A 27,121-nucleotide genomic window follows, 5' to 3' on the forward strand; every position below is an offset into this window, starting at 1 on the left:
CGTGATGAGAATAATTCGTGTGATGGAAAATGAACAAACACAAAATGTTACCGTCAGTATTCAAAGACAACGGGCTGCACGGTTCTAGGTGACATTCACACACAGGCGGCGTAAGTAACCGAGAAAAATGAAATCTTAAAAACTGTGAACGTGTGAAGCTTTTTCATCTAAACTTGGACTCGCTCAGTCACGCTGGCTGAGGTAAATTTAAAACAAACAAGTGAAGAAAAGATAAAACGGTGCCAACAGGTGTCATTTTGTGTGTCTTTATTGTGGACATGACATTACATCTTTTTGAAATGATGTACAAAAGTATAACAGAACTGAGAATGGCTCAGACGAGGTAGAGCTTTCACATCGGCTTGCTGGCTTGAAAACTACACAGTATAAAAACAACCCGGAAAAATCGAATTAAAACAAACACTCCTGTCTGCTTCTGTCCTCTTATCCTGTTTTGAAGTGATAATAAATACAGATATCAACCAAATACATCTGGAATAATAATGTCTTCTAAGGTAAATTCATCATCGAGTTCATAACAAATTAAAAAAAAGAAATATGAATACGGACACAAATAATACAACTTAAGAGACATGTAAAACAAACCCAACCAAAGAGAAAAAAGAAACACCTGCCAGCCCCTCTGGGAGGGCAAACCATGACTAGCTACTCAACAAATCCTACAGTTTAGCAAATAGACTAAAAACACACTTTTACATCTTTATGAAAAAATAAGCACTGCTGCGCCTAGCATTATCAAACCTCCCTTGAGGAAACGTAGCTAAAAAGCTGTACCACACAGCAGTCACAGAACAAATCATTTTGCATTCATATCTATAGAATCATTCTAACAAAATAAAAGCCCCAAAAAAGAAATGAAAAGAAAAGTGTTAGCCGGCACCGTTAAAAAGACATTCTCAAAGAAACCTTAGCTAGAACTGGACAAAATAAGAATGGTTAAAGCACTAACCTAGTCTAAGTGCACTAGTAATGCCATTTGGTTTCTACCGCTGTATATAAAGGGTTTGGTAAGAGTTTAAGAGATTAGAGATATACACTTTATATTACACTTACTCCTGCTTCATAGTTTTTCTAAGTCACACTTCGGAGTACAAATTCATAGCTGAGGAATTTATCTTAAAGGGACTTCTGTACAACATTGGTATTAGTACTACCCTACCTCAAAGGCTAGAGAATCCATTTCAAGTATTTTCACTAACCACACCTTCAACATACACGTTTGTGCATTATTAGTCCGATTCAAGCACACGATATTGTATGCATAACTAAACAACCCAATGGCATAACAACTGTTTCATCACACATTTGCGTAAAAACTACTGAGGTCTCAAAATAGATGGAAAATACAGTACTCTGTAAGCTCCGTCATCTACAACTGGTGTGAATTTTGAATCAGAGAAACCGACTGCTTTACTCTTCTTCAGAGTCTTGAGCTGCTTCGCTTTACTTCTCCTCTTCCCCTACATGCTGGGCATGGCGTATTCAATCCTGGGGGCTATTTTAAGGGTGAAGGACAAGTAAAACAAACAGCCCTGCTTGACATCAGCCAATAAATGTTAGCATGCTTTCATTACAGGAGGTAGGATAATATAGAAAGCATCGAGACGGAGGCTGTAGTACACGGGAAGTTTAGTCAACCTCTAATACAGTATAAAGAGGTTTGAAATGCACGCGCACACTCTCTCTCACTCACACACACACACACACACACACACACACACACACACACACACACACACACACACACACACACCTGTGTTAAGGCTGTGACAGCTCTACAATTCAGTGTCTCCACCTTGTGTATTTACTCATGAACTCTCTGATAGGCTGACCTCCTCACCTCTGCCTACTCTTTCTCTGACCCCCTCGAATGCAAAGCGTCATATCACCATTCAAAGAATCAGACTGACAGCCCAGGGGATAGGCTCTGCTTAAATGTTCTGGTAACCTAATCAGCTCTGCATTGTCGGTCCAATAAACACACTGTTACACAGGATGGTGGATACGTTTCATTATGTGCCCACTTTATCTTTAAAATAAAACCATTAAAGGCACAGCTTTAAATCCTAACACGAGAAGATTAACATCACGGTCACGTCTGTCCACTAAGAATGGCCGGGGACTTAGTACGAAGACTGGGGACAGGAAGGAACGGCAGGCCCAGTCGTGACTTTGAACATTTGAACAAGTTTAAAAACGGTCACACTACTTTGCAAAGGGAAAAAAAAAAGAATGCACTTGCACTGCTGCTTTCTTCGGTTATTAAGGCCCCATCATAGACGTCAAGTTGGTCGCTTGCTGTTACAGTGCATGTACCCGCTGAATAATAGGTGTCAGCCAGTAGCTCAACTACAGCACAAATAGGAGGTGATGTCAAAATCAGATGCAAAGAAATAGCTGTTTTTGTTTTGTTTATTTTTAAGTCTTATCCTTTCAGACATTTGCAAAATCTGTCTGTATAATCTCTGATCTTCTGTGCCGACATATCGTTAAAACAGCGGTAAAATCCAACAGGATGCTGTCTCCAATCCAGGTGCGGCGGCAGCTGCACAACATTCCAGGTTTCAGAAATTTGGAGGCGCATACGGGCAGGAACGAAGGCTTGCTACAGTGGATGCGATGTCAATTTGGCGTCAACTCTGCGTTCGTCAGGTGCCGCTTGACGGCTATAATGGGGCCCTTAGATGGTATTCAGCCTGCCTATGGGTTCTGAATCAACAAGAGGGTAAAAGCTGGAATTAGGGGCCAAATATTCTCCTACTTCCTGGCTGCAGTGTTAATACCAACATGCTTAGTGCATGAGCTATTTACAAGGCTCCTTATCACAGTTTTGCATTTTTGTGTAATGTAGCCCATCGTTACCTATGTTACTTCCATAACATCCTTTATCAGTCTTGCAACTCAAACCATTTCCTCTCAAAAAATATATTTAAAAAACTGAAGTTGACTCATTAAGCAAAAGACTATCATTCAATCGAAAACGTTCAATCGACAGGCGGCCGGTAATTTTGTGTCATTTTTCTGTATGACTGTTTGTTGCCGGTGACGTGCTCATGCCGAGTTGTTGGGCACAAGATGCATTTATTTTTTAAAAATCAAAGCATCATGGTGGATTCCAGATAGAAAACAGACAGCATAAAGGTTCAGCCATTACTGTTTATGTAAGGCAAAAGATTTATGCTTTCTAAATCCAGCATAAGATGACATCATGAAATTTTTAAGAGACAGCGCGGTCAAAAGTTCAGAACTGCTCTTTAGCAATGGAAAAATCTTAGGACGCATCTCTTCCCCCTAACATGATCAGCACCGTATTTTTCTTTGCAATCTGGAGCCGACTTCTTCCTGCCACTTTCTTCCTGCTTTAGTGGAGTCCGCCTCATTTAAAGCCCAAATAGTCTGAGATGGTGACACTCTAATATGAACGAGTTACTGAGGAAAACTCCACTCAGTCCCTTCCTTTTAAATGGACAATAATTGAAGGGCCATAAAAAATGGTATGCTCATTTATATTGCCTTTTTCATGAGCATACATCTCCATTACTGTTCCCTCTCTTTTTTGTCCCTTTCTTATCCTACCTCTCTCCATCTTTCCCTCTCTTTCTAATCACAAGCTCTAGAATGGTCACCGCACTCGCACCATTACACTGTCGACTGAAGGGGAGTGAGTTTAGCACACCTAAACAAGCGCGCGCACACACACACACACACACACACACACACGCGCACACACACACGCTGACAGAAAGAGGCAAGTCTTCTGAGTCAGAGCCCACAGGAGACAAACTTGCTATGTGCCAGCTGGTTGTCGATGAACCGTAGAGCTTCTTTCTTCTCTTGCTGTGTGTTGATGGTCAGTGTCCTGAGAAATGCACAAAATCTCACGTACAATAAAGCTTAAAAGAACAAAAAAAATAAACAATTAAAAAAAAAAAAAAAAGGTTTGTGGGGGCATCTACAGCAGCCATGCAATGCCACAGTCCTCGATCACAATGCCAGCAGTTGCATCTGAGTTCAGTTTCTCTCCTCATTTACTTTCCTTCTCCTGTAAAGCAGCTGGCAGCAACTTTACTTGTTGGTACCTCCAAAAATGGCAGCAAGAGGCAACTCATCGAATTTTCAGGGCTCCCATGATCAGAAATCATTTAAAGGTCACAAGCCAACCTTCGTGATAAAGAAGACCCAATGAAGCAAAAGACTGAATGTTGGTGAGTCCAGCCTCCCTGCCAAAGAGAAACTTTGCATTTCACTCTTCACTTCTTCTATGGTGAGAGGTGTGCACACCTGACCCACGCAGCTTCTTAAAGCAGATTTCCATCAGGTGTCATTTCTATTAAAAAGACTTTTTCTGCTCCGGGCCGTCTTTGTGATTTTGAAATTTTCTAGCACAACTTGAACACGCTTTTTTACAGTAAAAAAAACAACAACAAAAAAACTACAATAACCTTCAATGTAGAAAATTCTACATCATTAAAGGGTGACGGTGAAGAGGAAAGGCTCAAAAAGTGAACTGTTAGTCGTAGGTTCTTGTGTCTAGATCTGTGAATTTCAGGAACGGTGACAGGGCTTTGGGATTGTGTAAGAAGCTGGTCCAGGTTGTGATCAGATCAGCTGAAGGTGTTTACTGTTGCTGTTGTGGGTTTGGTGGGTGTTTGGCAGCCGGTCCTCCTCGCTCCCCCTGGCTCAGTAACAAGCTCCTCCTGTCTTGGTACTGGCTGTTGTCAAAAGGCATATGGTGGACACTCTGGACATGTGTCTTTAAGTTCCCTTTCTGAGAGGCTCGGTATGGGCAGAGTTGGCAACAGAATGGCCTTTCCCCTGAGGAACACACACACAAAGTTGAAAGGTCATATGGCGGCCAGAGGTGACACCGTACACAGAATTTAGAGAGGACAGGGATGTTTAAATATACGAGACAAAAATGATGCAAAGCATAGATGAGGCTTGCTGCAGTGGGAATGGAAAAAGAAGGGGAGGAGGCCAGAGAACACAAGCAAACATAAGCAAAGACACATGGTGGAATCCAGCTAGAAGTACAGCAACACTCTGTAGGTTAAGTGAAGCCTTCATATTTATTTATTTATTTTTAAATCTATTTTCACTTAAAAAGTTCTCTATCCTGACCCAGATGGAGTAACTGTTCCTCGCCCTTTCCTGCCATCTGGAGAAGAGTGCCACACATCCCCCTGTCCAAAGAGTCCCACTTTTGTCTCCATACGTTTCTCTCAATCACCTGGGCCACCCAGCGGCCCCCTACACAAACACACCCCCTCTCAAACACACTCTGTGCGCACCCTATACTCTCGCTTCTAATTAGAATGACCTACAATGGCACAGACACCTCTGAAAAAACAAAAATAAATAAAAATAAGCAACGCACACCTGAGCAAAACAAATGAGCGTGCCATTTAATTGCACCTAATTATCATTTTGATAAATGGAAGAATATCAAAGCGGGAAAACAAATGACTCCCCGTGCCCCTCCCGCACCCCTTCTCCCAGAAGAAGAAACAGGGAAATATAGCTGTTATCATACATCATCAGAAACGCAACGGTGAGAAAAGGAAGGGGGGAGTGGGGGGCTGGTGTAAGACAGAAAGCGAGAGAGATAAAAAACAAAAAAGTATAATTAATCACACCGAACCCCCCCCCCCCTTCAAAACCCCCAAAAACAGCTGCAAAGATGGTGAGGGTGAGACGTGTGGGGGAAGCGAAAACCTCCGCGACACCGTCCTGCGAGGGAAAACATCACTGACAGGACCGGTGCACTAAATTATACTAAAGGTTATCGGCACCGTAAAGCAGCGTCAACACTACATTTAATTGGACCCCTCTGCAGCGTCCGCTCCCATCACTCACAGTGTGTGTGTTAAATCTGAGTTCACATGGGCGTGCTTGATTAATTATGATGGAGGTGCCGCGTGTACAGCCCGGGTCTCTCCGAATGTCAAAGCAGAGTAGCTTTAGCCCAATGTTCCCACTGACCCCAATCCTTACTCATCGTTTCTGCAATTTTTAAAGTTTGTTAATTACTTGTGTTCAGTTTCATTTCCACACAATCCTCTTGGTTCTTGTTGTATTTACACCTGCTCATAAACAAAGATGTTATAGTACACTGTATGTGAACGGTGAAAGTAGGAGATACTGTGATGTTGCCCAGTGGTTTGTGGACTGCCTTTTTGAAGTGATTTTTGAGACCCGATACAAGAAGCAATGAGTGGCTTTGACTGTAAATCTGATGGTACTGCAGATGCATTCCCCGCTTTATTGTTTTTTTATTTATTAAAAATAAACTTTAAAAAAAAGTAAATAAATAAAATTTATTAAATAAGTCATGAAACTAGCAATTCAGACTGTTGAGTCTTCAGAAAAAGACTAACTGGAATCATAAAACAAGTCAGAAATATGGACATTTTCTCACTGAGTTTTATACAATTTCACTACTTTTTTGCAACCACAAGAGTTGCCCTCTGCTGGCCATTAACAGAAATGCATGATTAAGGCATTATCGCATTTTTATATACAGTCTTTGAATAGTTGAGTATATTGGCATTTAAGATTTATTATTTCTATGCAAACCCAAGCTTTTTGCTGTCCTCTTGCCATGCGTATGATCTCAACCTCTTAGTCTCTCGGCAAAAACTGCCATGTTACCGCTGTTAACTCCAGTTAACAGCATCAGTTAGTTTACAGTGTCAGTTAAGATATCAGGATGAATAAAAGCAGTAAAGTTACATCTGCTGACATGATAACAGATGGCTTTTAGTGCTGGAAATTCGTTTATGCTCAAAATACCTGCTAACAGATATTGCTAGGAATGATCATTTTCCTGAATTGTAGCTGCTTGAAGATTTATAAAGTTTGAATTGTAGCAAATGAAGCAATTTTGTACATTAGAATCTACATGCTGTCATTTTGCAATTGCAACATGCTGATGAGCCCATGTGAATGTGTCGAATGTACAGTGAAATTTCGATAAACTGCAAATCCCAAAGCCCGTCTGGCACTGCAGCAAAGCAGCAACTGCCCTTTGAGTTCAAATGCATACATCAAAACACCTAAATTCAATATTTTAGGTGAAAGAAGTGTCAAAGTATGGGTACGGTTAGCCAAAATGCCAGGCAGAGCTATTCACCCTCTACACATGGATGCAGATTTAACTGTATATGTCTGAATGTGTCAGATCAGAGCCTGCACATCCTTTCCAGTGTGATGAGGAAAAAGGGGGATGTGATATTTGTAATGACAATGTGGGGGGGAAAAATGCATCTCATGACAAGTAAAAAGCATGCGCTGTTCTTTAACCAATAATGCTTCTGCCTGATTTAGATAGCTGCGGGGGAATCTACGTTGTAACTTACAATGTAACTGGAAATCCTTTTTAACCCTATGCAGTTCCACATCATTCAGTCATTGCGGGCTCTTCCAATCTCATGTGTAGTTACATTTCTCGGTAAATGCACATCAGGTTACGGCGTAGTTTTCCCATAGACATCTAAATCAGGCGTTAGTTTGAAGTATCCCAGCCTTTTAGTGCAATTGAGCAAACCTCATTGTTTTCAAAGCAAAAGTGAAGCTCGTCAATGAGACAACTGTGAATACACACTCTTACGTGAGGTGTGATCCAGCAGCATGTGAGAATGCCAGGTGTTAATGCCGTGTGCAGAGGGCGCCACATGTGAATGTTAAACATGAACAAAAAAAAACAAAAACAAACACACACACACACACACACACACACACAAAGGCTAGGAAGCTGAGTGACTGACACAGACACACACATGCAGAGGTGAGACAGTAACATTAAGAAACATGCGGGAGCGATGAGCGAGCCCAGTGATTAGCCATTGTGCCACATACTTGTTTGGGAGCTTCAGAAGCGGTGGTGTGAGCGTCAGTACCTCTGTGGAGTCCGTTAAAATCAAACCCAACTGTGGGGGGAGAAGGAGGATTGGGTGGGTGGGGGGGAGAGGAAGAGGAGGAGGAAGGAAGGGGGAGGGAGGATTTGGTTAAACGCTCTACCAGATCCACACAAGCATTTTTTTTTTTTTTTGGTCTACCACCACGCAAACAAAAAGCATTTTGACACCAGCACCCTTGTTAATAGAGGGGAGCTGGCAGTGATGATGGTGGTGATGATGATGATGATGATGATGATGATGACGACGACGACGATGGTGGTGGTGATGATGGTGATGGAATCTGGTGGAGGCGAGTCGGTGATTTAATATGACGCATGTTAATAGAGGCCTCGGGGTGGCTGGCCTTTTCTGTGCGTGTGCACGTCCATGCTGAAGACAACTGTCGGTGACAACATTAATTACAGCCCCTGTGAGTGTTTACAGAGCCTGTGCATGGGCGTGTGTGTGTGTGTGTGTGTGTGTGTGTGTGTGTGTGTGTGTGTGTGTGTGTGTGTGTGTGTGTGTGTGTTTACAATAGAGCTTGGAGGGAAGCTGAGCTCTGCATCACTTACCATTTGGCCTCTGTCACTTAGAATCACTGGCTGTGCCACATATCATTCACACTCTCTATAAAGAAGCTACTTATCTCACTGTCTACTGTGATCACCGCTGGCCCGGCTGATGGACATGACAGGACAGGAGAGGGAAAGGAGAAGAAGAAGAGGAGGAGGAGGAGGCAGGAAATCAGGCAGCCAAGGAGAAGAGAGTATGCGAGGACAAAAAATAAAAGTGAAAATTAAAAAGAAAGAGAGGAAGGGAGAAGGAGGAGAGGGAAAGAATGTGAGGAAGAAACAAGAGAGAAAAGGGAAGAAAAGAACCAGAAATCAAAGAGGGGGGAGGAGAGTGGGGGAGTCTATGGATAAAGGAAAAGCAGGGATAGGGAGAAAGGCAAAATGAGACAGACGGAGGAGATAAAAAGACCGCAAAGGTGACAAGATGTGGAGACAAAAAGGAAAATAACTGAAGTGAGAAAGAAGACAAAGGATCTAGGAAAGGAAATGAAAGGGAAAGAAAGGAGGGGAATGAAAAGCAGAGGGAATAAGTGAAAGTAGAGGAAGAGCCGGAGTGTCTGAATCAAGCTGTTTAGTGAATGGCACTGGGATGCATGCAAATGGATTCGTAAGGCTGGCGTGGACAAATGCTGTTCTGCTTCATTAGAATGCACAATTCCATCTCTCTAATTGACATGTAATTAATAATGTATACAATTTGTCACAGGTCAGTATCCGGAGCAAATCATGTTTCAGTTTAAAAAATAGAGACAGCTGCCCAGCCCAGGGCGGGGAAGGACTCACAGACCGGTTGTCACACTCAACTGAACAAAAAGATCTGTTTTGATTTATTTGCAGAATGCCAGGACGGAGCGGACGTACAGGGAGCCTGATGATGAAATATTGTTGAGAATGTGAATCCCTGTGCATATATCCTCTATATCTCATGTCGGCGTTGCTGGGTGGATAGATCTGTGTGCGCACAGGTGGTACAGGAATGAGTGACTGGTGAGAGAAACTAGAAACTGGGAACATCTAATACTGCAGGAATAGCAAGTAGCTAAATAAAGTTGTACATGTTAAAGTAGAGCTCTGGACTTCCTTCCCTTGTTTCCCCCCCTTATTTCATATCTTTTGCATTTTGGGTAATTTAATGGTTTCTGTGACTGATGTTTTTGCACCTTGACTACTACACCATTTATCCTCTTTGAGTTGCTCTGTATAACTTTAGAAAGTCATAGCAGAGAACTTTTCAAACAATAATCTTTGGTTTAGGGTTTGGAGATCCAGAGCTTTATTTGATATCTTAAAAAGAATTAATATTTCTAACTGTGCTCAGTGGTTTAAATGATATTACATTTGTTATAAGCTTGGTTTTTTTATTTTAGAGAAAACAATCACATTTTCTGTTTACTTGTGTATAAAAAAAAAAATGGTGCTCATGTCGTAATGTGACAAACATTCAGCAGAATAATGTATTGTATATTTTGCTTGCTGCAGTCCAGGGTTGTCACGATACTAGATTTTGACACTCAGTACTGACATAGAAAACTACAGAAACAAAATGGTGTGTATCTGTGATGAATATTTTAAGACTGTAATGCAAAAAAGCACAAAAAAAAAAAAAGACAATATGTTTTGGAACCACTGCTAATCACATAAATTTGGTACTGTAGGCTGTCACTGCTTCTCTGTAGTTTCTGGCAGAACTTTATCAGCTTCAGTCTGGGATTTTAAGACTTTTTAGACACAAATAATTGTGTTATCCTGTCACTATCTACTAATATTACAGACAGGCAGGAGTGATAACATTTTTTGCCTAACTCACACATTAATATTATCATTTTATCATCAGCCATAGGCCCCAGCCGCTGCCTTAACGAGAACCCAACAGACGGCTAATGCTGCTGTTGGGTTATTGCTAATAGGTAACGTTAAGGTGTGCTCTGGCCAGATTAATATTTATTATAAATGTTTTAGTACTTCAGTGTTGTTAAAATGAGAGCTTCACTGTTGTTTAGCATTGTGAATGCCAATTATTCCAAACACTAGTGAAGTTGTGTCAATTTGAGGAGGCGAAGATGGCCGCGTTGGTGTCAATACTGGTGCAAATAAGCATCTAATCTGTCATTTTTACTATCAATTAGCACATTTGCAGCCCTACTGCAGTCACAGGATTTCACTATACTTAGTTCATATGAGTGGCCTTACATTTTGTCACAGTCAAATGTGCATTTGTTAGATTTTTTTTTTTTTCATTGTTTAAATTTTTTTGTGACAAACAAAGGTTGTGAAATCCACCTCAAAAAAGTGAGAGTGAAGACGATTTTAACCCAAGGCTTAGACACTTCTACATTAGATCCAGCACGTGTGTGACAAATATGTACTTGCTTCTGTTTGGGGTTTTTTTTTTTTTTTCCCCAGTGCGTAATGGCTGTATTTACCTGTATGGGATCTCATATGAGTTCGCAGGTGGCTGGGTTGGCTGAAACTCTTCCCACACTCATTGCAGAAATACTGTCCCTGCCGCATGAGAGACCTCAGCATCCCTGCGCACACAAACACGTGAGGGAGGAAACACAGGATTAAATGGTGGCTCTGCAAATTCCAGAGGTCAAAACCACTGCAAGCCATTCTGGATTTAGAGGAGGCCAAATGCAGTGAATTTGAACTTTTGATTCTTAGAACAGAAATAAAACAACAACAACACCAATTTATATTATATATATATGTGTGTGTGTGTGTGTGTGTGTGTGTGTGTGTGTGTGTGTGTGTGTGTGTGTGTGTGTGTAAGAAAATGGACTATTAGGGGACAAAGAATACTCTGAGTTTGCATAGGCTTTACATTTAGGATTTTTCTTTTAATAAAATGGGTCAAGAGTGAACATCAGAGTCATATTATTTCAAACAGGAAGACATTTTCACGTGGCAGTTTTTCCACAGCTTGTCTAAAGACGTAAAGGTCGGATTCAGGCAGAAAGTGAGTGGGTGTACATAAAGCGCAGAGCCTGGCTGGAGCGGTGGAGGTAGGTAGCATCAGTAGTGGACTCGCGCAGGCATCATTAGTATGTCTAATGTGTCATTATGAGCGGCTAGCTCCAGGGGCTGGACTGCAGCTGTCACACAGCATCATCTCAGAGGCTGACAGCCAGACACACAAAGCGTGCACACACACCGCATAAATTACAGGCAATTAAAACGCCCCGGCTGTGATGTGCCCGCTCCGCTGCCCGTGTGTCACATGTCAGGTATGTGTGTGTGTGCGCATGTGTGTGTTGGCATGTGTATGAGTTATAAGAGTTGTATATATGCGCGCTTGGGCCAAGGGAGGAAAGTGAAGCACGGGCTGTGGCACACACTGGCATCATTTAGACACACACATAATAATGCAACAACTGCGACATTACATGCACCGCTCACCTTTACATGTTCATGTCCTTAAAACGCGAAAAGAAATCAACTTGTTGATAACACACGCTCAAAGCTCGTAAGTCAGTTTTCCTTGATGTCACATGACTAAACGGACACTCCCTGGCTTCAGCCTTTTTGTTACGTCCTGCTTTTACGCAGTTATTTTCAATAACTAAACATTTAGACAAAAACCATCAATTTGCCATGCCAGCTTAATGCGGGTCAACAGGACGAACTTGTAAATTTTATACTGCCGGAAAAGAACCGATTAACTTTGACGTCACAAATCACAAAGTTCACTATGCTACTTTAGCACACATCCTGCGAGAAGAATCTGCGAAACTTTTAGGTAAACAAAATTAAACAGAGAACTCACCGACGCCTTTAACGCTACATGGATTTTACTTTAAAATTGATTTACAACAAAAGGAAAGCGCGGGAAAATCAATCAACTTTTATCTCGCCACATCTAATGAGAGCTCTAAAGCTATAACGAGGCAGTATAAGAAAAACGCCACCGGGAAATTAATTGTTAAGGGGACAAGAAGCCCGCCTGTGCTTTGTAAACCAGATGGAATGCATACTAAAAAGTGGTTAAAAAGAGCAGGAATTCACCATAAAACCCGCTCTGTGTTCATAATTTCGACAGCTATGCAGCAAAGACACGTCACTCGTGCCGGATTTTTCTTTTCCCCCCTGCGTTGCATGTAAATACAGGGGCAGCACGAGGACGAGAGACATTTAAGGATGGTCTACTTAATGACAACACACATGCGTGCTTGCCTCGGACCTCTCTCGTTGACAAAAAAGAGGCCCGGAGATTCAGGGGTGCTTTCACTGAGGACGCATAAACACCATAAGCTTAAGGCCTGGCATATACCTGGGAAGTGCCCATAACTCTGGTACATTTGTGTATGTGTGTAGGCAGAGAGGGAGGGATGTGGGGGGGGGCAGCTGCGGGAACAAGGAGGACAGGGATGCGGAAGAGGTGACAGAGAGTGTCTCTGGCAGCCCGACTGCTGGCCTCTGGATACTCTACTTCTACTCTGGGCCGCCAGCCCTTCTCACTGACGCACTAATGAAAGACAAGACAGAGCTGGACGGAAAACACAAGCAGACACGCGCACACTCGTGCACATATTACAGAGAGAAAGGGAGAAAGACTCAGTTGCTCAAAAAAGGTCACTTTATCGCATATGACTCAAAGGGCTAAGGCAGATCGTGACGATATGCGCCTGGATGGGTGACAGCGATGTCATGCGTCTGCTCTGGGGCTGTTGTCTTTGACCCCTGGCTCCACACAGCCCCAATTGACCTCAGAGACACAACTGAAAATGGGCAAATAATACGGATGTTCGGTAATGACCATTTCCAAAGCAGCTGGTGGGGTAATTATTCTGTCTCATCTCTCTCTTTGCCTCTTCTGTTCCCTCTCTCTGTTTTTCCTCCCTCCATTCGCATCTGTGCGAGTCTCTCGTCAGGCAGAGCCGTGACCTAAACAGTTTGTGACAGCTTTCCGGGAGAGTGGAGCTGGAGAGTAGGCATGCCTCGCAGACCTGAGAGTAGCAAAGGTTCTCTCACGTCTTTCACGATTACAAAAAAATAAATAAATAGAGGCTACACACACACACAAACACACGTTCCTTTTGCATCTAAAAATTTCAGGCACATATGGACACACATGCTGCCTCAGATAAAGACTTTCATTATGCCTCACAAACATGCGAGCACACGTGTGCGCTCGTTTAATGGATCCCATCGTTATTAAAAACCTCATCAGACTGTGTGTGTGTTTGCCTGTCGATCACTTTCTCCCAGATGGAGTGCCAAGTGTGTGAGATAAAGAGAAATATGTGTGCCTGCTCTACAAGTTTGGATGTTTGAGGCTGCTGGTGTCTTTTTCTTCGATAGCTTGTCAGGTTTAATCACTTCTAATCATATCAGCTGAAAAAGTTGCTCAGACACTGGAAAATACTCTTCTACATACTCCTGACATTTGGCAAAGCCAAGGCCCTCTGGGCATTTTGGATGTGAGCTTATGATGAGGGACTTTCTGCAGTGCAGCTTTTTTCCAATGTTTGGCATTATAAAAACACAATAAAACAGAACTTGGACTACGCCACTGCTAATTTTCACAAACAAAAGTAAATCAGCCATAAAAATAAATAAATTGATGCCTACCAGTAGGATCCATGAGGGCATTGGCTGCACCCCAGCGGTGGTACATGGTAGCAAATTCATGAGGGCTGTAGTTTTTGAGGAAGCCGAGGACGTCACTTGGCGTCTCTGGTGTCTCGGTAATTGGCTCCTGCTTTACCTCCCTGCGAGCCTCTGAAGGTAATGAAGAAGAGGATGAGGAGGGACAGGAGGAATTCTGAAAAGCGCCACCCTTCGCCTGCGAGGCACCAAAGTTGGGTCCTGCAGTTGAACTATGGGTAATGGTGCTGGGCCTCGTAGCGTTAGCCCGAACCTGGCTGTGAGGATTAGGAAGCTGCTGATGAGGGGTGCCCCTAGCTCGACTGTACTCTGCTAGGCCGTGTTTGCTAGACAGCATGAAACCCAGTCCCTCTTGGGGCAACAAGTAGCGGTCAGCTCTGGAAGATGTAGTGGAGCCGGCAGTTGGGGCTGAGGGGCGTGAAGGGGTGCCAGTGTTCTTCTCCAAGGAGCTGGAGGATGACAGCGAGCTTCCCCGTGGGTACACTTCCACTTTGGGTCTGAAGCGTGACTGATGAGTGTGGTCCTCCGTGGGTCTGATGTTGCTGCTGCCTGGCCGTGCTGGGACTCTCCCAGCTTGGGTGCCCAAGCTAGAAGAGGGGCCCCTTGAGGAAGAGGCACAGGGAGCAAAAGATGATGATGGTGTGGCTGAATAACTGGCTGGCTTGCTCTTTTTTAGAGCCTCGCTAGAGCACGCTGGAGGCCGTGTGCGCTGGGTGCGCATCAGCGAAGGGAGAGGCTGACACTCCTTCCCTTCCAGGAAAGGTGGAGGTCCTGTGCGTCTCCTAGAGGATAACGAACTGTCCTTGGAGCCTTTTGAGTTGGTTTTAAGAGCCCATTTAGGAGCCAGATTGGAACTATTGCCATTAATGCGGTGAGCCACAGTCTGGTGCATCCAGAGCACCTCGGGGTAGCGGGTGGAGTGAGAGCAGAAGGAGCACTTGTGGCTAGGGAGGCTTTTCTTGTCCAAGGCTAAAGAGGCTATACCCCTGATGCCCTCAGCCCTGACACATAGATCCAAAGGTGCTACGCTGGGATCGAGTGCAGTGGACTGAGCTGAACGGTAGCCAGGAGGGGATGTAGAGTTGTTTACTCCATGAAGAAGTGCTTTCTTAAGTTTGATATTACTGCTGGGAGTTCCTCTGTCCGAGCTGGGACTGGGAATGGTGCTGGATCTATCTTTAGAGGCAGGTGGATGTTGGACACGGACATGAGTTAAATAGGCCTGTGAATCTGTGGCGACAAAGTCACACATGCTGCAGATGTAAGGCTTCTCATCTGTAGGGAAAAGCAACAACAACAAAAAGGTCAGTGGCTACAAAGGATGTCATGTTGATTATAGTTTAATACACTTAATAGTTAACCCAGGGATCATTTCTTTCACATTCATGTTGGTTCGACTAGATGTAGTTTTAGTAAATGTCCACCAGGCTGCAGCATTGATCAGTCTTTCCAAAACCTCTCTTTTTATTTTATGCATACTAAAATAAAACAATTATATCTACTAATGCAAGAATATACAGAATAGCAGAAAACAAAACAAAATTACATTTTAACATTTCATTAAGATTTGGTATTTCTTCAGTAATAGTCTGTGACCATGCAAAACTCATGTGAAGGTTATGTATAAATATTTGAATATTATTTCAGAGAGATGTACATTTCCTTGGCAACTGCTGGGCTGTTTTATAGTCCATATGGATGGAAATAGTTACAACATAGCATCGAACATTGCCATAGAGTTCAATAAACTCCTTATTGACATATAAACAAATGAGGAGTGTTACAGGGCTGTAAAACTGGTTTATTTACTGGCACGCTCTTATGCTGGCACTGCTTTACATTGCATGTGTTAAATGTACTGAGCCAATGCTGCTAAGCCATGCAGGTGCAATTCTATAAACTCCCCACAAGGTGGCAGTTGACAGGTTTCTAACAGTGAATGTGATTGTTATGACTGGATTTCCCTAAGTGTCCAAATTTTCAACAGGAACAGAGATCATTAATAATGATGGTAAAATGGTAAATGGTAAAATGGTCTGTATTTATATAGCGCTTTACTAGTCCCTAAGGACCCCAAAGCGCTTTACATATCCAGTCATCCACCCATTCACACACTGGTGATGGCAAGCTACATTGTAGCCACAGCCACCCTGGGGCGCGCTGACAGAGGCGATGATATCAAACTGAATGGAAACACTAGTAATAGATGTAGAATGAGTAGCAATATTTGGTTTTAAATAAAAAAATATATATGTGAGGAAGAACAATCCTAAAGTTAGACTTTTTCAGTATGAAAGACTGCCAGAGGCAGGGTAATCGCACATGCAGACTCATATGTATGATAAAATACATCAGATACTCTAAGTAGCACATTATTGTATTCTCCATAATCCCTCCTCTTTTTTTTTACAGCACCAGCAATCTGCCATCTGTTTTTCCATTTGGCTTCCTGTTGGCAACGTTGGCCAGCGCTCACAGCCCAGGACCCCGCCAAAGGTAAAGCGTGGCACAGGGTAGACTACCAGTTAGAGTGGAACAACTGATGTTTTCTGGTTACCAAACCAGTACTTTTATTATTCAGTTAATAACCAGTGGTGTGGGGCCATCATATAAAGGGTGGAGTACACAACATATGTGTATTAGTAAACACAAATAGTGTGGTGGCTCGAAAGGAGCGTCCTCTCAGCCTGCATGGCCCCTCACTGGAAAGTGACGCTATAAATAACCAATCCCTCAAACATCAGGCTGCTTGGCTGGCTCAGTGGTAAGGAGAGTGGATGAGTGACAGTGGAAGTGTCACAGGAGGTAACCTTAGAGATTAGAAGAGTCAGCAGGCAGACGAGGAAGAAAGGTAACGAGGAAAAGGATGGATGGCCAGATAAATAAAATCTTTTGCTGCTTGAGAATAAAACACATTAGTTAATCGCCGAATCCTAAATACGTTTTCATCGCTAACTGTTAATTTAATGTTTCAACAGACTGATCCTGACACCCTCTGTGTATAAAATCCAACCTGACCTCAGTGACAGTGATCTCTGATGAAGAGACGTTATCTAAGCTAGATAGCACTGCTCGGATATTGGAACGGTGGATTCAGCGGTGTTTGCTACCTTCATTTTACCTTTGACCTTCCCTCGATGAAGCAATGTGCACACTAAACTGTAATTTTGCATCACTGTTGTACACACGTAAAAATATTTTTTAAATGTTTAAAAGAGATTTTAGGCATTTCTAGTATAACTAACACAATCTCACACAGTCAAGCGCAGTCTCAGATTGTTCTTTTTAGAGAGTGAATTCCTCACAGTGCTGCACAACTATAAAAAAAAAACAAAAAAAAAAACAGTCCGAGCCTGCCTTCAATGACTTTTTGATGTTCCCAGTAAAGCTAATAATTTGTTATTATATAATAAACAATACCAGTGTGTTAAGGGAAGCAAGCAAACATGTGTTCATGGCTAAGACACAAATCAGAGAGAGAAAAAAAAAATCATATTCACACACATATAAGCAGGAGGGAGGTGAGGGGAGTTTCCTGAGACAGGAAGACCTGAAATAGCGCACAGCTCGATCAGGCCTGAAGAAATGCTGCTGCTATTTTTGCATTTCTGTACTAGCAGGGAGGAAAAGAAACAATCACAACAATTCTATGCTATCCGCCGTCCCGTAGCTGTGCAGACAGAAATCTGAAGTTTGAAAGATAAACAGCAGAGAGCTGTAACGCAGGAATTCCTCCTTTAGCATTTTTAACCCATGATTATGGGTGTCCTTTCTTCTTCTTCTCCTTTTTTTCCCCCCTTTGCTTAGCAGTGTTTATTGGTTGTGGAGGTGAAAAAAATGATAGGCATTCCAAAAATGTCCTCTGCTCTGTTGACATGCCGCTGAAAGGCACAAACTCTCATTTAACTGCTAACCGTTCATTGTTCTGCATTACATAATAATGGCACTGTTGTAAACTGACTTTCCGGCAACTGTTAAAGTTTATTGGCCATATATAATGGCATCTAAGAGCGGCACTCTGTTTTTATAGAGTGCCGTGCACAAATATGTAACTTGGACATTTTGCCACATGGTGGCTCTACTTCCCACTCTATAAAGGCTGATGAGCTGAGAAGCTGCAGCTTCACAAAGCACATTTCATCAGCAGATATTTACTGCAAGGCTTTAAAAGCACTACAATCACTCCTGAGCCTAAAATCCTTCAAGATATGGTTCTACACTTATGTTTCACATTATATTTTGATAGAATTGTTGGTCATAGCTTATTTAACTAGACTCCTTATCATCACATTAATTGATCCTCAGCTCTTTGCGTATATTATATATTATGTGGCATCTATAATGGAAGAGGGTTATTTCAAACAAATAAAAAGGGAATAAAACAAGATTAAGCCAATAGAAAATACTGTTTACTAACCCGAAAGCTCTCCAGAGTTTGCAGTACCCATCTCTGAGGCCTGGTCTCCAAGGGTGGAAGCTGGTGGAGAATCTCCATATCCCGGGGTGCTGGGCCAGCTGGGAGAACCTGACTCTGGGTCACTGGTGGAGCCCCATCGCTCATCTCTTGCGCTTCTTTCCTTGTCTCCAACAGAGGCCCTGCCTCCATCCTTCCTGTGAACCCGCTGGTGGACGATCATCTGGTGACGGCTGCGGAACACCTTGCCACACTCAAAGCACTCGTTGGACTTGCAGGAAGAAGCTTGCGACTGGGATGGGCGCCTTCTGTCCTGACGAGACGAAGGCCGGTACTCGGAATCACTGAGGCTGTCTGGTGTCCGGTCCCCTGAAGAGGTGTGGCTTCCCAAACCGGAGCTGCTGCGTCTACCCGAACTGCGTTTCTCTTGACCTTGCAGGACATAACGGCTGCTCTCCTTTTCAAAAACCACAGCAGCACCGGCTAGGGCTTCCTCTCCGATACTTCCTGCCCCACAAGAGGCCTTGTAACTAGACTCTACCGGCTCCACAACCCTTCCTTTAGTGGCTAACTGCCAGGCCTGGTAACTGCAAACTGGATCTAGCTCTGGGATTCTTTGACCTATTATCTTTTCCTCACTTTCCTCCTCTTCATCCTGGTTCTTTCCCTCAAAAGGCTGGAGGTTTAAGTAGTCAAGGAAACGTTTCTTAGCAGCTGGGGAGTCCTCATCATCATCGGGCCTCCCTTGGCTCGGGGACTTCCTGCTATAGCCGAGACTGTGAACTTTATCGTGGGCTCTTAGGCTCTCTCTGTTGTGAAACAGGTTTCCACATTTGGAGCACATTTGGTAGACAGAAGTAACGGAGCCGGTAACAATATCAGGATCCTGGGCTACATCATTGATGGTGGCTGGATGCTCAGTTGACTCTGCTTTTGACCGTGACCTAGATTTGGTGTTGTGTGTTTTCATGTGAGATTTGAGAAACCACGCTTCGCGGAAACGTCTCCCACAGATGCGACAGCAGTGATCCAGGATCCCCGCGTGTTTCTTCATATGTGACTTCAAGAACCAGGACTGGGAGAAGACCTGACCACAAGTCTCACAAGGGAAGGTCCCGTCACTCTGGGGCTGGATGACGTCAGCTTCGGTCGCAGCCTCCTCCTTGACAGCGGTCTCCTCTTCTGTGTCTGCTGTTATGTGGACCTTCTCAATGTGGCTGAGGAGCTGGTCTTCCCGCTGGGCCTCGTAGCCGCACAAACGGCAACAGTAAGGCCGCTGCTCAGTGACGGACTTTTCCCTTTTCATGCTCCTCACAGGGACTTTCCTACGGGTTTCCTCACCGCCATCCCCATTTATCATCCGGTTACAGGCAGAGCTGCTCTTGGTTGGGCTGGTGCCTCCATCGAGACCCTCTGAAACCCTCATCTCCTCCTCCTCAGCAGCACCATCTTCATCCTCATTGGAGTGGTGGCTAGACAGCGTGCCCAGCTTGTGACTGCGAATGTGGACTTTGAGGTTGCCCTTCTGCGAGGCTCTGTGGTCACAGTAGGGGCATTTGTAAGGGCGCGCACCCGTGTGGCGTCTCATATGCTGCGACAAAGAGCTAAGGAAAGGAAAGCTGCGTCCACAGATGTTGCAGTCGTAACTCCCAGGAGTTTTGTCGTCCTCGGCCTCCATCTCATTTTTAGGGTTGGCTTTGTCTACGCTCAACTTCTCCTTCTGACCTCCTGACTGAGTCTCCATTACGTCCACACTGTCTCTGGGATTCATGGTATGAATTAAACTACCCTGTCTAGGTGGCCTTTCATAAGCTCAAAAAGTATTTATAACTACTGCTATCTGCAGCTGTACATCTAGAGATGTCTGATGCGTCCTTGTTGGCACGTTGAAAACACTATCTGCCTTCAATCATTCGATCAGGCTACTAATATAGCAGCTGAAGTCTAGTCACTGGATGCCACGCAATATAGCCATCCTCGGTGACTCAAATCACAAACAGCTACTTGTCATTTGCTCTCTCAGGGTCGAAAAGGTCGGCATATAATAACTGAGATTTAAACAATCTCTTTGTCAAAATAATGTGAAAGTTTCACGCAGTTTCATGTCATTGTGTCGGTGGAGTGGCATGTCTGAAGGTCTCTGCCTCAGAGGTGGTCATTCGCTACTCTTCTGGTCTTCATTGTACTGCCAAACGGCGAGCGTTCTTTAAGCGGGGACCCACACGTATACTATCCACCTGTGAATAAAAATGAGAAAGGCATGTTAGTTCAGCTGCAGCGCATCATTTCAAGAAGACTTTTAGTTTTCTAAATCCACCTCAACAAGCCACTGTAGTGGCTGTGTACACAGCCATAGATGTATATGCCACATCCGGGCTTATCAGATGCAAGGATCTCGGGGTCTGACATATTCTTATTAAAAAAAACAAAAAAAAAACAACCTTTATCCTGCTTGTTGGAGTTCCGATGGAAGAAATGTTAAAACGAAGCAACGAGGAATAACATTTGATATGTTGTTTATGATTTGTTACTTTTTGCTAACTTAATTATAAAGTCACTAACCTAACAAAGCTACACACGCTTGTGTAAGGTAAAGAAAGATGTCTTTGCATCTTTTACTATGATGTAGCCCTAACGTATAATTGTCTGTGTGTTAAATCTGCTTCATAACCATCACGTGCGTCCCTGAATTGTACCTCCAAAGCCATGTAAAGCTGCACAGCCCTGCGCAAATGGACTTGTTTTGTACATAGACTCCCAACAGATAAAGTCAGCAGTCACTGACAGCACTGCTGAGAAAAAGACACAATGAGCCAAATGACTCATCCATAGCTCTCATTTCAAGTCACACTTTAAAATGATGGACTAATTGTCACTTTTTGCAGCAGAACATTTAAAAAAAAAAAAAAAAAAAAGCAGCTGCAGAATCTTCCTTTTGAAGGTTTCATAATAGAACTATTACAGTTACTATCAACCTACCTACAGTAAGCATTTTGGTATGAATATTTTATCATGAATGCAGTTCCATTCTCATAATAGCAATGTTTACAAGTTTAGCAAGTATAATGTATTCATATACATACCATAGTATGTATGGCTACCCTATTCAAAAAGCAGCTTCCTAACCTTTCTTGGACCTCAAAGCTCACTGTGGTGATAAGCACTTGACCTTCTTGCCCACCGAACAGTCTGACAAAAATGTACAGGGTTTAGGTGTGTGTTCGTGTGTGTGTGCGCGTGTGTCTATAGGACACTGTGAGTCTGTATCTTGCACTGTTCGCTGCCACTATGCACGTGGATGTGTGTGCAGTGATTGTGCACGAGTCGGGTGGGGATGTGGGTGGGAGGAGAGCGTGGGGGCTCTGACACAATGGCTGAGTCGACACTTTACACAATCGGGGTTGGAGTTGGGTGGGGGTTGTGCTGGAGGAGTGGTGGTGGTGGTGGTGGTGGTGGTGGGGGGTCGCTTTCACATCAGCAACATCAGCAGTGCCACCATATTCCCTCCCCACAGTGGCCTCATGCACCCGTCTCAACTGATTCTATCACATGACAGGGATCTTAAGTACACAACAGGAAGTGGCTCTTCAGACAGTTTGCTTTGCTCTATTTCTCGACTGGAGTTGAATGGGGTCAGAGAGAGAGTCAAACAGAAAGAGATAGATAAGAGAGAGCGATGAGACAAACAGAAACTTCCGTGTTGACTGCATACACAGTATTTCCATGAACAGGTGAAATACTGATTTTCTTAAACTGTTTGTGTCTACGACATTTCTTTATACCAATAATCCCGAAAATCCAGGCCTAACCTGAATTAGCCATAGTGTACCCTGAATACTGTTCAAAGTGCCTACTTTTCACCATATTGACGTTTTTCCTCATGGGCTGTCCCACTCTTTCACAATACTGATTAAAGGTCATTCACATCTTTATTCTTTTCTAACCGTCAGCTCATTAAAACATCAATGCATAAGGCAGCCCTGTTGATTTAAAACAAGGAAACATTTTCCTTTATAAAACCGGACATATCACATAAGTTACTATCACAAAACTCTCAAGCATGAAAAGATTTCCATGGGAAACCTGCCTGAAAGCATGAACTATGTGAAATCTGACTGACAACATTATTACAGGCTTATACATAAAGTGTCAGAACCCGTGAGCTGAGTTACTGCTGATCTCTAATTATAAGTGGATAATTGATCATAATCATAAGAGTATAAGGTGGTGGAGGAGGAAAGTTAGCACCAGAACAATCATGTGTCTTAAATTCTTGCACTGAAAATGACTACCCTGCACCAAAGCTATCTATCTCTCAAGAATGATTTATGCTATTGAAATCAGCCTCAGTAGGCTACCATGCTTCCTCTGGGCGAGCTTAGTCTGCTAAGATTTATAGTGAAGACGTACCATTGCTGCCATAAGTGGAGCTGTGCCTCACATTACCCTGAAATAAAGTACTGTATCAGATCGAGACAACTGTCTAAACATAATACAGTTAATCATAATTTATTTCTGTTTAACTGAAAACTGTCAACCTGTAAAAGCATACACAGTGTTAAGGGCATGGCTTTGTGGATGGCAGTGACATGCATAACCCAAATGCAGGCGATTAAATATGGTAAATGGCCTGCATTTGTATAGCGCTTTACTTAGTCCCTAAGGACCCCAAAGCGCTTTACACTACATTCAGTCATTCACCCATTCACACACTGGCAATGGCAAGCTACATTGTAGCCATAGCTGCCCTGGGGCGCACTGACAGAGGCGAGGCTGCCGGCGCCACCGGGCCCTCTGACCACCACCAGTAGGCAAACACTGGGTTAGTATCTTGCCCAAGGATATTTGGCATGCAGCCAGGAGGCAGCCTGGGATCGAACCACCGACCTTCTGATTAGTGGCTGACCTGCTCTGCCACCTGAGCTACAGCCACCCCAAATATGACCTTTGTGGTCCTTTTCAAAGTTTTTGCTTATCAATTTAAAAAGATCTCAGTATGTAAGGCTCCAGGCAAACAGGCCTAGATAGTGGTCGGCAACCTTTTGGCAAACACCAGTTAACAAAAGGTTGTACTATACTGAAAACCCTCCGTGCAATTGCTTTGGTTGCTAGCAAGTTGCTATGGTCACCAACCGTTTGCAAGGAAAAACGGACTAGTCTGCAATCAGTTGGAAGCTACTTTCCAAATGAGAAATAAAATTGTGAAAAGTCCATGCGCAAAAGTTGTTCCTTTTGAAACGTGCGGGACGCAGCGTTAAAGCACAACTTTTATTTGAAGTCAAATGTTCTCTGTTTCAGGTTTGAATAGCAATTTTTCACCTTTTGCTACGCTCACTTGCAAGGAGTTTGCCACCGTCCATGCAAACTGCAGCAATTTGATGGAAACAAAAGCAACTCCAAGGTTTTTGGTGTCACACCCTCTTTGATACTGATTTTAGCTGGTGACAGACAGCAGCTGGTCAAAAGGTACACATTTTTTCCTAGCAAACGGAGGTTGACAGGGGGTTGCTGACAGGTCTCTAGGCCTGTGTGACTGAGGCCTATTGGATGCACTGGGCTTTGATGTCGTGTCGTGGATTTGCATAGAATTGATACAAGAGTTTGTCAGTTTATGAATGAATTACTAATGAAATCCTCATCTGTCTAAACTGCACTCTGTTTTTAGTGGCAACAAATGCTAACATGCTAATACAAAGAAAACTAGATAACAATAGACCTGCTCAATATTTCAATGCCATTTTAAGAATTTCAGCGCACTGCACTAAATTTAGTGTCACAGAGCCGCTAGCATAGCTGCTGATTTAGATCAGAAGCATTAGAAGTATCACTGTATGTAGAATAATTACTACTGTAAGTTCATGATCTGCATTTCATCTGTGCAGCCTCCTGAAAGAGACCACAGTTTGCTGCTGTAATTGCTAAGCCCTTATTATTTTAACACCATGACCCATGGCGCAGTGTTTAATTTATGTAGCTATCTTAGAGAAGATATTCATAAACTGTTATATGAGCCAAATATTATCACGAGAAGACTCCAGTTGTCACTGTAACAGACAGAAATTCAAGTGATGAGGGACAATAAGGAAAACAAAGCCATCTACCCACAGCCATTTATCCACCTCAGTTTCCCCTCAATCTGTTCCATCTGCTCTCTGTCTCCAGCCTAATGTTACTCATTAGTACTTAGTAGTTTTTTCCAGTTCTGGCGCTAAAAACAGAGGATAATGATCTTATTTGCTATTAAATGGCCTTGCTGACTGGGGGTCAAGAGGGTTGGGAGGGGTTGAGACTATTCAACTGTAAGCCTGTCATCCACCAGACAAGCACATGTGCCAATTGAAATGTAATGAGATTAACCACCAGAAGGGAAACAATGCAGGCTTGTCGCCATAGAGGCTAAAGGATGAAGAAAAAAAAAAAAGACAAATTGGCTTAAGGAGAGAGAAACAGTCCAGGAGAGACAGAGAAAATGACCAATCATCAGAGTCATCAAAAACAAAAAGAGATAGAAGCTCTACTAAAGATCACCGTGGCACAATAAATGGATAGGAGTTTTTCTCTGAGACACGGAGCCCATTCCACTTTGTGACTGCCATTGACATCCTCCAGCTAATTAACCTCGTGCACAGTAAGAGGGGAGGAATTAATAGGACTGGAGATGGTGAGAGCACATAGCTGGAAAATGATCCTAGTTTACTGTGTTTAGTTCAGCTACTTCGTAACTGGAGTGTTTAACCTTTTTTTGGTTACTTGCAGGAAACAGATCGCCCTCAAACACAATGATCAGTCTAAACCCAGTTGGCAAAACTGCCACTCAGATATCAGACATGCCATTAACGGACACTTAAGCCTCCTTTGAGTCTCACACACTCAGCTGATAATGACTGCTGCATCAAATAAGAAGAAAAAAAAAACAATCCTTTTCCTGTCTTCCTTCCTGACACGTTCACCTCAGCTGATCTGCCTTCTGAACGCCAAACCCTAGCAGTTGTAAACCGGTAAGAGGAGGAAATCCGTTCTCATTTTCCCAACCCTGCGCAACCTTTACAGAGCAGCTTGGCTCGTTTTTTTTGTTTTTTTTTTGTTTCTGGATCGTCCGGGGTTCACATCTGGAGAGAATCTCAAAAAACAAAAAACAAAAACTGTGTCAAACTGTGCAAGCAGAGGATCTGTTTACAGATTTGTTTTCACACAGCAGTGCCGTCGCAAAGGCAGACGTAAAAACCAAGCTTCATCCATTTAGCTCCACCACTGGTAGCAAGGCAAGCACAATTTATTTAAGAGTACCAGCTGCAACAGCACCCTCTAGAGGCTGTATATTCTGCCTGCAGAGAACATGTGAGTAAAAGGCATGCTCCCATTTGGCTGCACAGTTTTTGCAACCGTTTGCTCGCCCTCGCCGTTTTGCTCTTTTGTGACAGAAAATGCCACCATTCTGCCTCCATCACAGCAGTTGCCTCAGAGGCGTCCACGGCACAAATCTCCCATACCCGGGTTTGAGGAGATTGGCTTTCATAACGCAGTCAGTCACTCACGCTGTCACCTTATCACTGGTAACGACTCTAGGTCATTCTCATGTGGGACATCCTTCAGCAGAGATGGGATCTGTTTCCCTCCCACACAGCAGCACAGAGATCAGCATTTGAGGTTATGAAAAAAAAATAGACAGAGGGGGAGAAAAATAAAGAGTGGACCTTCTGTTAAAATAAACACACACACACACACACACACACACACACAAATACATGCAGGGGGAACTGTGGAATCAACAAGCAAAACAGAGGGGTCTTTTAATGTCCCATACACACACACATCTTTTGAACGTCCGTATATGCACAATGTTGGCTTTTACTACTGTTTCATACAGGCAGCATTGATAGCTTAACAGCACATACAGAAAGGGCTCTCTCACACACACACACACACACACACACACACACACACACACACACACACACACACACACACGCACACAGCTTCAGGGAGCATAACATACAGGGAGCACTTTACAAATAAACTTACTATCCTCTATACAGTTGCTCATAAAGTGGAGACATTCAATGCTCAGAGTGGGACAGAGGCAATGGAGTCTTAAACACTCACACACACACAGATTGGTCTGAGAATACACTGCGTGTGTATTCTCAGACCAATCAATAATCCATTATGAACAAACTGCTCTTCACCTCCCACCCAGCTCTAAACTGGCAGACAAAGAGGTCTGCTGTATGTGCCACGATGAAGAGAGAGAAATAGACCACAGCCGGATAGGCATCTCTAACACACACCTACAGGATGTTCACAAAAAAAAAAAAAAAAAAAAAGAAACACACACACACACACACACACTCACACAGAGTTCTGGCATTTTTAGGGTAAAAATGCCGTAGCTGGAAAAAAAAACAAACAAAAAAAGAATCAACTTTTTGTGGTTCACAGATCAGTCTCTGCTCCAGTTGCTGTTAAGTACTATTTATTGACTTACATGCCATATACCAAAAATCCTGTCAGCAGCTGTGAGAAGGAAACACACATAAAACTTTCTTTCTTCACTCTAGAAAAAAAAACATGTTGTGTCAGTAAAATATGTTCAGAATTGTGTACATTAT

The 27,121-nt window shown here is 43.2% G+C and overlaps 1 protein-coding gene across 4 annotated transcripts in view; it reads right to left on the bottom strand.

The window, feature by feature from the left end:
* Positions 1–250: 250 nt before the first annotated feature.
* Positions 251–27,121, bottom strand: part of LOC146698292 (zinc finger protein 516-like) — a 50,133-nt gene continuing 23,262 nt past the window's right edge. For 2 of the 4 annotated variants that reach the window (XM_085473352.1, XM_085473353.1), the window contains exons 2-6: positions 18,516–20,749; positions 14,063–15,373; positions 10,915–11,019; positions 7,879–7,949; positions 4,713–4,836 (exon numbers count right to left, since the gene is read on the bottom strand). In XM_085473352.1, coding sequence (XP_085329478.1) covers positions 4,777–4,836; positions 7,879–7,949; positions 10,915–11,019; positions 14,063–15,373; positions 18,516–20,283 — 3,315 coding nt within the window. In that variant the 5' untranslated portion in view covers positions 20,284–20,749 and the 3' untranslated portion in view covers positions 4,713–4,776. Of the gene's footprint in view, positions 4,837–7,878; positions 7,950–8,062; positions 8,320–10,914; positions 11,020–14,062; positions 15,374–18,515; positions 20,750–27,121 lie in introns of those variants that run through there. The other 2 variants (XM_085473355.1, XM_085473354.1) reach the window with 2 other exon arrangements.

Source organism: Copadichromis virginalis, linkage group LG11, assembly GCF_057382275.1.
Source record: "Copadichromis virginalis isolate Kocher_CV1m ecotype Utaka linkage group LG11, C_Virginalis_male_GT1.1, whole genome shotgun sequence".
NCBI lineage: Eukaryota > Metazoa > Chordata > Actinopteri > Cichliformes > Cichlidae > Copadichromis > Copadichromis virginalis.